Source organism: Marmota marmota, unplaced genomic scaffold (assembly GCF_001458135.2).
Source record: "Marmota marmota marmota unplaced genomic scaffold, marMar, whole genome shotgun sequence".
Taxonomy (NCBI): Eukaryota; Metazoa; Chordata; class Mammalia; order Rodentia; family Sciuridae; genus Marmota; species Marmota marmota.
Genome location: NW_026000108.1, coordinates 28,039,658 through 28,054,875, shown reverse-complemented (window position 1 = coordinate 28,054,875; position 15,218 = coordinate 28,039,658). Strand labels below are relative to the sequence as shown.

The window sequence follows — 15,218 nt, the reverse complement described above, 5'->3', positions numbered from 1 at the left end:
GGGTGGGGGGGGGGGGGGGGAAGTGTACACTCATTCATTATTGGTGGGACTGCAAATTAGTACAACTACTACTCTGGCAAGTAGTATGGAGATTCCTCAAAAAACTAAAAATGGAGTCACCGTATGACCTAGCTATCTCACTCCTTGGTGTTTATCCAAAAGTACCAAAATCAACCTGCAATAACAATAATGCCATATCAATATATAATAGCCATATATATTATATCTATTAGTTTTATATAATATATATATAATATATATATATATATTGGAGTTATATATATATATAACTCCAGAGTATATATGAATTTTACTTAGCTATAATAAAGAAAGTAATTATGGGGTTTGCCAGTAAATGCATGGAACTGGAGAACATCATGCTAAGTGAAATAAACCAGACAAAAAAAATCAAGTGTCATATGTTTCCTCTCATACGTAGAAGCTAGAGCAGAACAAAGAGAACAAAGTAGAGAAAGTGTGGAGCAGGGATGGAATACCACCAGAATATAGGGAAGATCAGTGGAACAGAAGGAGATTGAGAGCATAGAAGGAAGGGGGACAAGAAAGGGGAGGAAAAGTGGAATGAATTTAATAAAATTATGTTATATACAAATATGAATATATCACAGGGAATTTCATCTTATCTATAGGTAAAAGTATCAATGAAAAATAAATAAACATGCAAAAAGAAGACCAGTAGGGTAGAGGAAGGAGAAAGGAGGAGAGAGGAGAGCATGGAAAGGGGGGAGGAAGGGGAATAAGATAAAATTCCAAGCATGTATGATTTTGTCAAAATGAATACAAGCACTACTTATAACTATAATGCTTTAAAAAGAATAATTAATGAATAAAGGATGGTATTTATGGATTATAGAGGTAAATTTGTGTTCACTTTGATATATATAAATCAGAAAATATAGACACACATGGTTTTTCCTGTTATCTTTCAGGCCAATGGAGTTGCTTTGTTTTGTAATGTAAAGTACATGGTAATCACAAGTTATTTGTATTAATTCTTACTATACACTCTATAAATAGTAAAAACACTTACTAGATTCTGGCAATAGGTTACCAATCAACTACAATCCATTTTTAAGGTTGTTTAAACTCTTATCTTTTTAAAAAATATAAGTATAGACATTAATGTTGGAGGAGAATAAAGTTCAATCTTTAAGACCACTATATTTTAAACTGGAATCTCCAAAATTCTTCTGATTAAAAGTCTCACTTTAGCACGATATGCAGGAACATGCACTAACTAAATTACCACTTGGGTTATACACAATCTATATAATTTTGGTAGCAAAAGACATATCACTAGATACTTCACACCAGAGTCCTCTTGATTGCTTCCCCCAGCCACATTCCAACGTTTTACTGCTGCCTGCTTTCTAAACTGCACACATTTTAGCAAAGAACAAACAATCTACCCCTTTCTTTCTAACCTTGCTAGCCCCAAACCAAAGGGATGATAGCTACATAAAAGGCATGATTGGAAATGGAGATATGTGAGTCCAGGTCAAGATTACCCACTTGTTAGGGCACTTGTATGAGTTCTTAATGTCATTGAGTTTAAGTCTTCTCATCAATAAAATAAGATTGTACGACATAATGTACATAATCAATTTGGCACATAGTAGCCCCCCAATTAAAAGTAGTTTTTGTTTCAAGTAAGTTTCTGCAGCCATTTTTTAGTTTTTAAAAGAAAAAAAAAATTTCCTTCACAACTAAAGAAGAGAAAAGTCTCTCTCTGCCTTTTCTGTTAGAAACAAAAGGATAAATATTCAATGAAAAGATAGGAAATAAGATCAAGTTTGCTATTAATTAGTATATTATATTTGTTGTTAGTATTTTCTTTCTTGGTGATAGCTTAACACGTGTATTTGACTTATTGGTGGAGATTTTGTTTAAGCAATTAAACTGGGGAAAGAATATACCTACAGATAGATTTATCTATAGGGTAAATATTAATTCAAATTTAACTTTTCTTTTAAAAAGTCAGGTTATTTTTTTTCCTTACACTAACAGAAGATTTTATTTATTTATTTTTTTTTTTTTAAAGAGAGAGTGAGAGAGAAAGAGAATTTTTTTTTAATATTTATTTTTTAGTTTTCGGCGGACACAACATCTTTCTTTGTATGTGGTGCTGAGGATCGAACCCAGGCTGCACGCATGCCAGGCGAGCGCGCTACCGCTTGAGCCACATCCCCAGCCCCAAGAAGATTTTTTTTTAAATACAATAATTATAACAGTATGCCACATCTTTGTAATTCATCATAAGTTTTTGAAAGGAAGCATTCATTTGATCTTTTTTTATATCAATCATTGAATAACCTACTTTGGGTTCATTAGAACTAAAATTTTTATTTCCTTTAGTAGATCAATAATATTTTATCTCTAAATTAAAGTTATTTCATAATATTTCAATACTGATCTCTAAATAGAAGACATTTTGTTACAGTGTTTAATCATTTAAGTTTCTTTGCTTACCATTTTATCAGTGAGCAACAGTGGGGTCTTACTCACCGGTAGACATATAGATGTGTGATCCTGTTTGTTTTGGCAGTAATTGCTCTTTTATGATCTTTTTCCGACACAAGATTCTTCTTATCTTGGTGTGGAAAACAAGGTAGGAATACAGTAACGGGCTTCTGGAAAGGATGTGTTGATGGGTGCTGAACATGAATCAGAGGACTTGTGGACAGTACTGAGTAGGAAGCTTCTTGCTGTGCTTTTAAATATGCAATCAGAGATGGGTCCACTGGTTGGATCTAAACAAAGGAAAAACACTGTTTACATTTCTATATTTTAAAAGCAAAATATATAAAACATTAGCAAATATTGCAGAATATAATTCCTAAGCCATTTTCTTAAAATTTGACAGGACATATCTTTATGAATTACTGTGTCCACTGTGGACTGGTAACAACACTGTTTATATTACAGAACAGCCTCTGGATCCCTGTTTACAAAGTCTTTCTGAAATCTGGCTTCCCTGTCCTGTGTTATAAATAACTAAGGAGCACTCTAAATTGTAGGCAACAAAATGACCTAGAAAACAAAAGAGACATTTTATATAATTTCTAATTATAACTATTGTTAAATCAAGTGATCTTTAGAAACTAGGAAAACAAGACTATATTTACTTAAGTGTTTCCTTCTCATATAAAAATGGTTAATAATAAAAATAGATAACATAATGCCAAAATTTCAAAATTTATGGAGAATATGAATAAAATATTCATATTATGTTTTTTCTCCAATCTTTCTGCTTCACTTAGCACTTAGGATGATAATTGGGAGAAATATGGGCATAAGTTGAGCCTGGAAAAATAGGGAATATTATTTGAAGAAATAAATATTCAAAAAGTGACACTGATATATCATTATACTCTTTGAAAATGGTTTTTGCATATGTTAAATCCTGATTCAAAAAAGGCTAATGTTTCATAATTAAGTAAAATCAAACAGTCATAATAATAAATATTTTAATTGATTAGCTATTTTTGTCATACTCTCAGATGCAAATCTTGAGTTATGTAAATGTCCACAAATCTGTCATCAATTGTTTCATATATACTCAACATTGTGTTTGATAATAAATATAATAAACAAGACAGTGCAAAATACCAGCTGGGAAGGCCTTTCAAACAAAGCATGGATTTGTTTGGGAGTGAAACTCTACATGCTCAAAATCATCATCTTCGCTGATATCGCTGCATGCTAATCCATAACAAGCACAAAAGAAAAACCCGTTTACTGTTACACGAAATATTTGCATCTTGTTCATCTTTAGGGCCAGCAGAGCCAGGAGAAGGAGCTAATTGATTTCTCATATTTACCTTTAATTGTACCAGCACCGATGAGCTGAAAACTCCTGGGGGGTAACTCAAGGATATTCGGGAATCCACGCTTGACTTCACAGTGAGGCCTTTTTTTGTTACTGTAAAGGACTCTCTCTTTAAACAAGACACAACTGAAAATATACCCAACTTGTAAGCTCTCACGGCCGCGCAGGTTCCCTGTGTGGATTACAGATATTAAAACAAGCTATATCACTGTCTGGGGAAGTACACGCTGTCCACACTCTGTGAACTCTCAGAAAAACCCATATGTTGTCAATATGATTACCAGGATTTGGAATGATCCAATTAACTGAAAATGGGTTCTTCTGTGAGATAAAGTAGAAACAGCTAACTAAAAGCTTCTCAAATTCAGATTGCATGACACACAAAAAAGAAAAGTCCATGTATTTTTAAAATTAGATCCTCCCAAATGTACATGTATGATAGGCGATCATATTCAGTGTTCTCGCAAATATTAATTGCTTCTGGAATTCTAGACTCCTTTAGCTAGAATGGATTTTAAATACTAGTCTTTTTTTATTCAGAACATTCAGCCCTGTCTTAGGGAATTCTGAGGAGTAGAATTTCATTATTTGGGTAGTTTATTCAAATGCTGGAGCACCTGTACTGTTAGCAAATTCATCCTTCTGACAGCTCAGAATCTTTTAGGATGCCAAAATTAAGTCATTTTCTCTATTTCTCTTCATGTAGTGGGAGCAGATGACTGCAGAAAGATACATTTGCGTTTCTTTTTTATGTAGTGACATTCAAATGTGTAATCATATATGCAGGCACATATTCAAGCTTTTTATATCACACAAAAGAGAACTGAGTACATAAATGAAAACGAAATGACCTCCTCATGTAATCACCAAAGCTTAAAATGAGGAGGCAGACTTAGATGTAATTCGGTGTATTCATGCTTCCCCAAACACCAGCCGGACTCTGCCCTAGCATGAGTGGATAATCATGCACACACACACACAAACATTTCAAGGACAATCACAATGGAAAATAATCTATCATTTGAAAGCTGACTAAGGAGGAGATTTCACAATATCACTGCATGAATTCATTGTTGGGAAAATTCAAGGCATGAATGTTCTCAACTGGCCAGAGGGAAAATAGTGAGAAACAGGCAAGAAAAGTCTCCTGGAAACCAGGAGAACACATTTGGCAGACACTGGACAACAAAAAGGGTTTTTAGGAATTAGAATTTTTAAATGTCATAGGACCCACAGAAAAAACTGGAAAGAATCCAGGATTTAAGTTTTCTTGAGCTAAAACTAGGGATAACTACCATCAGAATACTGTAAGAGGAAAAGTATACGGTTTTATTTTTCATGGTAGACAATGATTCTCTTTTTCTTTTGCTTTGATCATCCATTTACTGAGCAAATTTCAAACTCATTTTGTGGAAAGCCCACATGCTGGGAGCAGATTTTACTTTACTGTGGCAGTCACGCAAACTGGCCAGACTAAAAAGTCTAATAAAGGGCAGTGTGGATCAGACTTTCATACTTAATGACTTGCTCGACTAAATATAAAATGAATTAGTTGAATGAGTTGGAAAGGGTGATTAGAATAGGCTTTGTTTGCTTATTCAATTGCATAATCTTGTTTGTAGTTTGGAAAAACCAAAACCAGAAAATGTAGAGATGTGTTATAAAGATTTTTGACATGTATTCCCCACGCTCTGTCTTTTCCACTTACATAAAGGTGGAAAAGACAAATATTTTAATAGGTTAAAAAGAACCTCAAATATTAGTCCCCATCAATTCTACAGTACTAAATTTAATAATTGTGTATATTCTTTCTTTGCAATGTATGAATTTGTGATCATAGAGAGTTTCAGATTTATTACAGTAGAATCAATAATGAAAAATGACAATTTATTAACAACTAGCATGTATTTGTAGGTTTCCTCTTAGGCTCATAAATGTGTTGTCTACTTAATACTTACAGTCTTATCAGGTGGACACTATTATCATGTTCATTTTTCAGATGAAGAAACTAAGTCATAGAAAGAGTTTTTAATTTACACAAGTTCATGCTGCCAGAAAGTATAGAAACCTGATTTCAAACCCCACCAATCTTCCCCCACTTCCCCAATACTGACCACCATGCACACTATCTTCTATGTGCAGGCTGAATTCCATTTATAGACTTAATTACTAGGTCAAGGGAGGCACACACAAGCCTGCACACACAATTTTTTCTTTTTTGCATAGTTTAAAACTCATGAATGATAAAAATAAAGTCATTAACACATGGGGATTTTAACACTCTTAAATTTAGACAGGGTCCAACACATTAGATATGCTATTCTAAAGCTAGGCTAAAGCATGAAGTTAATTAAACTATGATGTCACTTTTGTTTCTCAGGTGAAAAAATAACATTTGCTGAGTCCTAGATCCAAGTTCTCAATTCCTGACATTGGCAAGTCATTTCTGCTCTCTGATCTTTATAGATGGCAAAAAAGTATAAATGTATTGGCACAAACCTATCCACCCTTTGTTATCAATGGAGCCATTATATCTACAATACAATCTATTAGTCTGCCCTACAGCAAATTCAAATGTAGCCAAGGATTTACTGACCTTGTAACTTCCTATCATTCCTTCTAGTGAATTTGGGGTTAGGTAACTTGATTGAAGGTTTATGTCAGACACTTTCACCATGATATCTCTGTAATTTCCCCTGTAACGTGCAGTAAATGGAATTGCAATGCATATTGGAAATGGAATTTTCTCTTCCTTATCTGAGCATTCAATGGAGATGACATTGCTAACCAGCTCTTCATTATCACTCACTATTAAGCAACTCATGCTGTTAACTATCCGGCACTCCAGCTGCTGTAGGACACGTGATGGTGCTGTAATGTAGCAAGACACTTGGGGGTCAGACTCCTCTATCAGCATATGATACCTGCAGAAACAACAGAATGTCATTTTTCCAATTATTATTATTTTTAAATGTACTTTGTAGCTTTCTGCAGAGGGCACAAACTCAGAGCATATTGCCTTGGTACGAACCTCAGTTCTCCTTATAAAACCTGTGACCTTGGGAGAGGTACTCTACCTGTCTATGCCAGTTTCCTTAACTATAAAATAGTATTAAATGATATCTACCTTATAGGAAAACTGTGGGTTAAGTGACCTATTATATATTAAGTAATTTGAAAGAAGGCATTATACTATATGTTAGCCGTAATTATTGTCTACTAATGTGACTACTATTGTTATTTATGTGATTGATTTATTTCTTAGTATCGTTTACTTCATAATAAGAACTTGAAGATTGCTGATGCTTCTTGATAGACCAAGAACTAATTACTAAATGGTTTCCCACATTACAAGGTAAGGGAGTACTTGTGTACAAGGTATTATAATTGTATAAACACACTAGATCAAAGAGTGATGTAAACTCTATTTTTTTAGAAAGATTGAAAATGGTTCAGAGATTGAATTCAGTAGTAATTAGGAACAGATTGTTTGCAATCCTCAAATAATCATTCCAAAAGCTTAACTTGACAATATTTTTCTCATTTTAACTATTATAATTACCAAAGACTTTTAGAGCCTTATAGATTTAAACTCAAATTTGAGATCAGTCACTTTCTATTTGTATGACCATAGACATCAATAATTATTATTAAAATAGCTAAAACTTAATGTTTTCTGTGGACCAGGTTTTAAGTCTACATAATATCATTAATCTTCACAACTATTGTGTCAGATGGGGACTACTATCATCACCATTTTACAGACAAGGAATCAGGGTTAGAAAATCTAACCACAGGGCTGGGGATGTAGCTCAGCGGTAGAGTGCTTGCCTTGTGTATGTGAGGCTCTGGGTTCCATCCTTACCACCACAAAATAGAGATGGAGGCTGAAAAGAAAGAAAGAAAGGAAAGAAGGAAGAAAGAAAAGAAGGAAAGAGGGAGAAGGAAGGAAGAAAAGAAAGAAAATTTAGCTTGCTACAAATCTCACAGGTTGTAAATTTTAGAACCGATAATTGGCTCCATCCATCTTTAACACAATAACTCAAACTCAACTCTTACACTTCCTCAAATGATTCCAAAGTACTGTTTGCTTCATCCATAATAATGTGTTGTGAAGACTGAATGAGACAAAACATCTAAACTTCTTATAGTAATGTATTAGCATAAGCTGGGTATTCAGTAACTATTAGATCTCTATTAAAATTACCAACTTGAGTTTCTCCTCTTCTTCTATTTGTCATTTTGTACTAGGGAAATGATTGAAACATAGCAAAGGTAGAGAGAAATAAAAGGATCTATATATAGCACAGCAATATTTTACAGTTACAAAATAATCTTATCTGGGTTTGGTATATAGAATTTTATTAGTATATATTACATATTGGTATGTATCAGTACCAATATATATACTGATATTATTGGTATATAGAATTTTAAAGGGCACTTAAATGCAGAAATCTAAAAAAGATGCTCATATTACAGAGAGGGTCATTTATTTATATTTATAATTCTGAACTCATAAAGTGAGAAGGAACAAAAGATTACACAGAGCATTGGTCTGCTAGAGTATTCTCTAGTGATAGTGATGAAGTTAATTCATAAAATGAACATCGTTCAATTGAGGGTACAGTGACTTCAGGAATAATCCATCTCCGTGTCTGGACACTCTCTCAATGCACTCTTCTTCCAGAGCTATGGTTCCCAATCAACAGATGAAGTAGGATGAGGAGAACTACAAAGGCTTCCCATTCTCCTCAACCCTAATAAAATATTATCTAGTCTCTAGTCACTAAAATAATCATGTTGGTTTATTCTAGTCTTGTTTCTCCTTTGTGTACACACCAGGACAGCTACTCTGAAGAAGATAGGGTTCTTCTGGAAAGGTAACCATACAGGAACTACAGCAGATTCTGAGAAAGGTTTTGTTTATGACATGTATTTTTATGTGGTGTGATGGCTTCCTAGCCTGGGAGACTGGAATGAATAGTCATCTTCTTAAACATGCAAGCCAAGCACAATTGATTTGGATGCCATAAAGAGGAAATCACTAACTGGGGAACACCTAAAGGAGGTGTTAGAGGGAGTGGTTCAGGCCTATGACTCACTAACTGATGTTTTGAGTCATTTCTGAATGTGAGGATATAAAGTGTTGATGTTTTTCTCAACTGAGATGGGTAACCACATGCTAAAAACTGTTGCAGTTGGTTTGCAGGGACAGTAATTCTTACAAACCACAGCAGTCTTTCATATATTGAACGAGTCATCTATACACTTCATTAGAGTCTGACTGTGGGGACATCACAGCAAAACTAACCGAACCTCTTCATTTCATAGATAACTAGGGTCAATGTGAGCATATTGACTTGCCAAAGATCCCCGACTCTGTTAGTGATGTCATCCTGGAAATGGTACTGTAAATTTATCTGAAAGAGAATCAATACATCATAGCAGTGATGTGGAGGGGATAGGTGAAGAGAGGTAATGAGGAGGAGGCAGGGAAAGTGAGGGCAGCTGAGGGTGAAATGAAATAGCACACTAACATTTAGCTGGGCACCAACACCTACAGAGTGGCATGGTCTTAGGCCCTTTCCATGATTTTCTCCTCTGACCTTATCAAATATACCCAGGAAATATATATTATTTCTACAAACAAGAAAAATGAGGTCAACAATGGAGCAAATTGCTCAGGGTCACAGAAATAGTGTGTAATAAAACAGAAAATAAAAATCAAGTCTATCTAATTCCCAAAACAAGTGGTCCCCCCCTGTCCCTATTGCTTCTAGGGGTATTGTTTATCTGGGAAATTATGGTTTGTGGATATTTTGTTCTACATAGACAAAGGATACTTGCAATTTTGGAAGGGAATATAATTCATAAAAATACATCAGATTCATAAATCTTTTTCCCTTTATTTAAATCATGGACATTTAGAGAGTCTCATGAGAACTGTGAAATTTTTCCAAGGAGATAAAATTGGCATGAACATACAGAATCAAATTTAAAAACCAGGTTAAAAAATTATGGTGATTTTCTTGAAATCACAAAAAAAATAAATAAGAGGCTAGAAAATGTTCTTTTAATTTTTTTTAACATTCTGCAATCTTCTACTTTTTTCTTACAATTCAAAAAGTAATGATTTGAACAATTGTTTTTATTACTTTCTCATCTAGTTCATTCTTTCTTATTTTAAAGAAACATTTAATACATATGTTTTCTAAAACTGTAAGAAACAAATAATATAAGTAATGGCAGCCACACCAATTTCTGAGGGGGGAATTTAACCTGAATTACTGATATATAATATGTGTCAGAGATATGACATGGAAATGTAAAATCGTATTCATGTATAAATAACATATATGTGGGTATGGTCCTGATGATTGTGCTCTCTCAAAATTCATATGTTGAAATCCTAACAACCAAGGTAATGGCATTAAGAGGTGGGGCCATCTGGAAGGTGCTTAGGTCCTGAAAATAGAATCCTGATGAATGGGATTAGTGCCCTCATAAAACAGGCCCCAAAAAACACTTCCACCCCTTCCGCCATATGCACACACAGCAAGAAGGTGCCATCTATGAACAAGAAATTCTTCACTACACACTGATATGCCAACACCTTCTCTCTCTTCTCTGCTTCCAGAACTATGTTGTTTAAAAGGTCCCACTTGGTGCTATTTTGTTATAGCAACCCAAATGGGCGAAGACATTTCCTAACTACAAAAACACATAAACAGGTAGATATTGAAAGGCACATCTCTCATTGTGTTTACTTACTCCTTTTCCATTATGCTACTCTTTTGCTTTAGACTGTCTGAGTCAATGGGAAGATTATTCACAAGTTTACTGGAGATATCCCGTGTTGTTGAGGATGTGGTAATCTCTTCTCTTTGGTTTTCTGAGGTCCCTTGAATTTCTCTTTTTGTTATCTGGATTATGTCATGAATCTCCTCCTTGTTGCCATTTATGTTCTCAGCAGTCACATGTCCTATTTGTTTATCATCTTCATTTTCTACATTATCTGGGAACATGGTGTTCTGTGACGTTTCTTGCCCTGTAACATTTCCATTCAATGACACATTGTTTTCTCTTTCCACTAATTCAGAATTTATGTGTGTTTTATTTTCTTTTAACTGAACCTGATTTGTGTAATGGCTTTCCTCCTCATTTGTGGGAGAAACAGTAGCTGTTTCTATGACATTTAGTTCCTCTCTTGCAGCAATGTCTGTTGCTTTGGTGTCATGAATGGTGGTCATTGTCCGATGTGGAGTATGTTCATCATGCATCCTGCATAAATTACACATCTCCTTTTCTTCTTTCTTTAGAAGCAGAGCAGTATTCCCCAAATGCTCCTTCATTTTCATGAGGCATTCTATGAAAGCAATAATTTCTACACACACACACACACACACACACACACACACACACACAAAAGAATAAGTACGAAACTAAACCAAATCATGCTTCTCCAATGAGATAAGGCAAGAAAATCTTAGAAACCTACCAAGACCCTTAATGGGTACTTAAGCCAATCTCCTGAAGAAAGGCTGATTTGCACAACTGACACTTTAAACACTTCTAGGAACTAGAAACAAGCTACTTTTAAACATGATAGAAAAAGTACATTTGATCTTTCTTGCTCAAGAAAATGCTTTGAATTGTGAAAACAAATACCATGACCTCCTTCTGTGGGGTAAGAACTGAAGTTGGCTACTCCCTCAATCATTCCTCTTTTTGTGTGATTTTGAGATTTGTTCCTTTGCCTCTGAAGTTACTACAGTTAAACAATTACCCATTCAAAATGATGAGCCTAAAATTAGCTAAACACTCCAAATGAGGCTTGGAGAGCAGAAATGCTGTAGCTGTGTTTTTTTCTGCTGATATATTGGGGAAGAGCTGTTTTCTCCCATGAGAATAGGATTAGGTTTATACCATTTCTCCTACTGGATTTGTGGTCATTAGAAATTTTCAAATTGGTCGTTCAAAGAGCAGCTCTTATTATGCCTACAGGAACCTATGGTGTCTGTTCAAAGGCTGCTCAATGAAGTCCAGCCTCTTTACATCAGTGTAAACCCTCGTTAGGACCTGATTTGATGCCATCCGTCACTCCATTCCCATTTCATAACAGTCTCTGATCTGCACATCCCTCTTCTTGCAAATGACAAAGGTCACCTGATGACTTCTAGTGGGCTTAGCATCTCACCGGTTTTTAGGATTCGATTCTGAACTAAAGAATTTGTGATTTAAGGGTCCATAGCTCAATGTTTTCAGAATCATCACCAAATTATCCCTTCACTAGTCTGGGCTTACCTTTGGGCTCCAGTTCTGACAACCTATTCTTCGTCTTTTACCTGAGACCCTGTCTTTATTTTGGACTCCCTGTTTTCTGGTAGCTGAAGACTTGTCTTGACATTACCTAAGATCATGTTTGATGTTCTCTAGAGACAGTGGAAACCTCATCATGAGCTCCAGCTGACAGCTCCTGGACCCTGCTGCCTTTGGCAGATTTCTTTGATGTTCACTATTTGTCCTTTAGACTGAATTTCTTAGTAATATTCACCCTGCTTTCCTGATGGATTGAGACTGCCCCTGTAGCTTGACACTATTATTTACAGCTGGACTTCAGGATGCCACCTCTACTCTTGGGTAGAGTAACTGCTATTGTCTAAGATTGTATTCATCAGATACCACATTTTTCATGCCTCACTGTATGTTTCAGCATCTATAACTGGGCCTGTTCCCAAGAACTTGCCCCATAGGTGTGGGGGGATCCAGTTTCCTATCCCACATCACCCCAGTCCTCCAAGTGCTTTTGTAATTAGTGATCCTGGCTCAAATGTCTCTAGAAATAGAATGTTATATTCCAATATAGAAAAATTGCTTTTCTCTGCCCCAAACTAGGCCTCTAAGCCTTATATCCAGTTAATAATACCTCAAGATTCTCGAGGTTCTAACTACATAATTCCAATTCATTACTGAAGTTTCATTTCAAATATCATGTTTTGTTTTTTGGGTCTTTTTTTTCTGGAAAAATTCTAAATTCATCACCTAAAAATAGGATCCTGTCTGATTCCAAAGAGATAAGACTTCAGTCTTTTATCTCCAGTGGGACCAACTTGCCACTTCCTTGCATTATTGTGCATTTGTCTTACCATACTGCCCCTATTCTATTGCCAGTCCCTTATAAACAGAGACTCTACCATAGGCTTGTTAGTCTGCTTGTAGCATCTCTTAGATAGTGTCCTATCAATATTTCTTAGAGAAAGGAATAAATCAAAAAGATACTTACCTTGCCTCCAGATACATGCGTTCTCCTTGTCAAGCAGCACATACAGCTGCTGGCAGGTGGAACACAGGGTCCCTGCAGTGTGCTCCAACAGTTGGTGAAGAGCCCCACTGAGTTCCTGACCCAGAAAGACCACTGTGGCCATCCAGGTGGCCGCCCCAGGCCCCTCACAAAGGTCATCACCCAGGAGTGCCTGTTTTAGCATTTGGTTTTGTCTCCAAATCTGCTTCAATATTTGGCCTAGTTTACCTGAGCCCAAGTCTTCTGTCTCCATTTTATGCTCCAAAAATAATATGCCTCTTTCCTGCCAGCAAAGCCTAAAGGTTTAGCTAATTCAAACCTGGTGATGGTTATTTCTTCTAAAATCTAGGACAAGATCCAAGTCAGCTAGCCAAGCACTTTCCTGCAACATAATAGCTTATTCAGCTTGTTGTTGACTAGTGAAAAGTTACTAGGTGACCAAAGGAGGGGCGTTCCCAAACCCCTTGCTCTTGTGTACAGAATAGATTAATCACGGGGATACAGCTAGTTCACACAACCCAACTCTTCAGCTCGCTTTTGCAAATTCAACACACTAATGAAGCCCAAATCCTTTTCAGCTTTGACACAACAAAATATGGATTCCAGAACTGGCAATATGCATTCTTAAAAATACTTGTGAATGAAAAAAAAATATGATGTCCGGTTTGTTTCAAAACAAAGTATAGGAATGGGATATAGATAAAATAAGATCAGCTATAAAAATTGATAGTTGTCAAAACTGGATATAGTTACACATGGGGGTCCTTACAATTTACTGATTAGTATATATGTATAGTGTTTTTATAGTAAAGAGTTCAAAGAAAAAAGATTCTTCTACTGGAGCAGATCCTACTGCCGTTGTTTAGGTAAGTATAATTAGTTCTCTTTTATATGGTAAGTTGGCAGCTAGATGGAGATAGGAACTTGGCCTTCTTACTCCTTGATAATTTCCCTCTAATTGGAAAATACCTTCTCAATAAAAGAGAGCAAACCTGAAGAGTGGCTTTCTCTGAATGAGCAAGGAGTTTTTGCCATATATAATTAAAAAATACAGCCACTGCAAACTCTCAACCCTGCTGCCCGCTCTGTGAGCCCATTACACATGGGGCGACTGCAGTACAGGACTCCATGAAGGGCCCCCCGGGAGTGTACACCAGAACAGGCTGCTTCTGGCTCTCCAACCCTTTTGCTCCCTGAAGAAGGGAGGGCACACACCAAAGGTATAGGGTGGTACATTTGTTCCCTCAGATGTACTGGAGTGGAATGAAAGCTTTCCAAAAGGGACCTGGAGTGCTTCCCTCCCACGGGCAGCACATTATCTCAACTTTAGCACTGGGGCTCTTCGAGCTACACTCATGACACCTGGAAGACTAGATGGGAAAAGAAGCCCAGGGAATAAAGACAAGAAAGAAAGCCACAGGTCTGGGCCTGAGAATCTAAAGGGGGAGTTGAGGAGCAGTGTGGGGACTCTTGGCTCCAGGAGAGAGTCTCTGCTGACCATCTTGTTTTGCAGTGACCCTCTGTTCCTTGTGAAAGAAACCCTTTTTTGAAATATGAGTCCATATCACATCATGGATCACGTTTTAAAAATATTTTCAGGCTCTTCTCAGTATTAAAGACTTTCTGATTCCATTTTAGTTTATTTTCTCTAACTCCTGAAACATATGTGTAATTCCCAAAATAATGTACATATGGCTTTAATTTGGTGCCAATTCTGAAAACTTTCCACTGCATTTACAGAGGGCCAAGCACTATTTAAGTGCTTTGGGGACTTCAGAGAGAGAGAGACAACTGCATGAACAGAGTATTAAAATACAGCTTAGATTGTTGAGAACTAGGACAGAAGTATGAACAAAAACTTTAGGAGTAAAAAATTAATTTTGATTAGAGGCTTAGATGTTTGAATTAGGAGCTAAAGGATGAACAGGATTGGGTCACTTAAGAGAACACAGGGAAGGGACACTGCAACCCAGGAGACAATGTGATCAAGGCTCGGGTGCAGAAAACCCCAGAGCGGGCTCACAGAAGGCAAAGTGAGGCTTTAGAGGAAAGTTCTGTTCATGG

At 36.1% G+C, this 15,218-nt stretch overlaps 1 protein-coding gene across 2 annotated transcripts in view; it reads right to left on the bottom strand.

The window, feature by feature from the left end:
- Positions 1-13,548, bottom strand: part of Dthd1 (death domain containing 1) — a 62,430-nt gene extending 48,882 nt beyond the window's left edge. Inside the window, exons 1-5 of one of the 2 annotated variants that reach the window (XM_048784309.1) lie at positions 13,137-13,548; positions 10,625-11,237; positions 6,447-6,774; positions 3,843-4,022; positions 2,527-2,771 (exon numbers count right to left, since the gene is read on the bottom strand). In XM_048784309.1, coding sequence (XP_048640266.1) covers positions 2,527-2,771; positions 3,843-4,022; positions 6,447-6,774; positions 10,625-11,237; positions 13,137-13,407 — 1,637 coding nt within the window. In that variant the 5' untranslated portion in view covers positions 13,408-13,548. The remainder of the gene's footprint in view (positions 1-2,526; positions 2,772-3,842; positions 4,023-6,446; positions 6,775-10,624; positions 11,238-13,136) is intronic. The other variant, XM_048784310.1, reaches the window with a different exon arrangement.
- Positions 13,549-15,218: the final 1,670 nt, after the last annotated feature.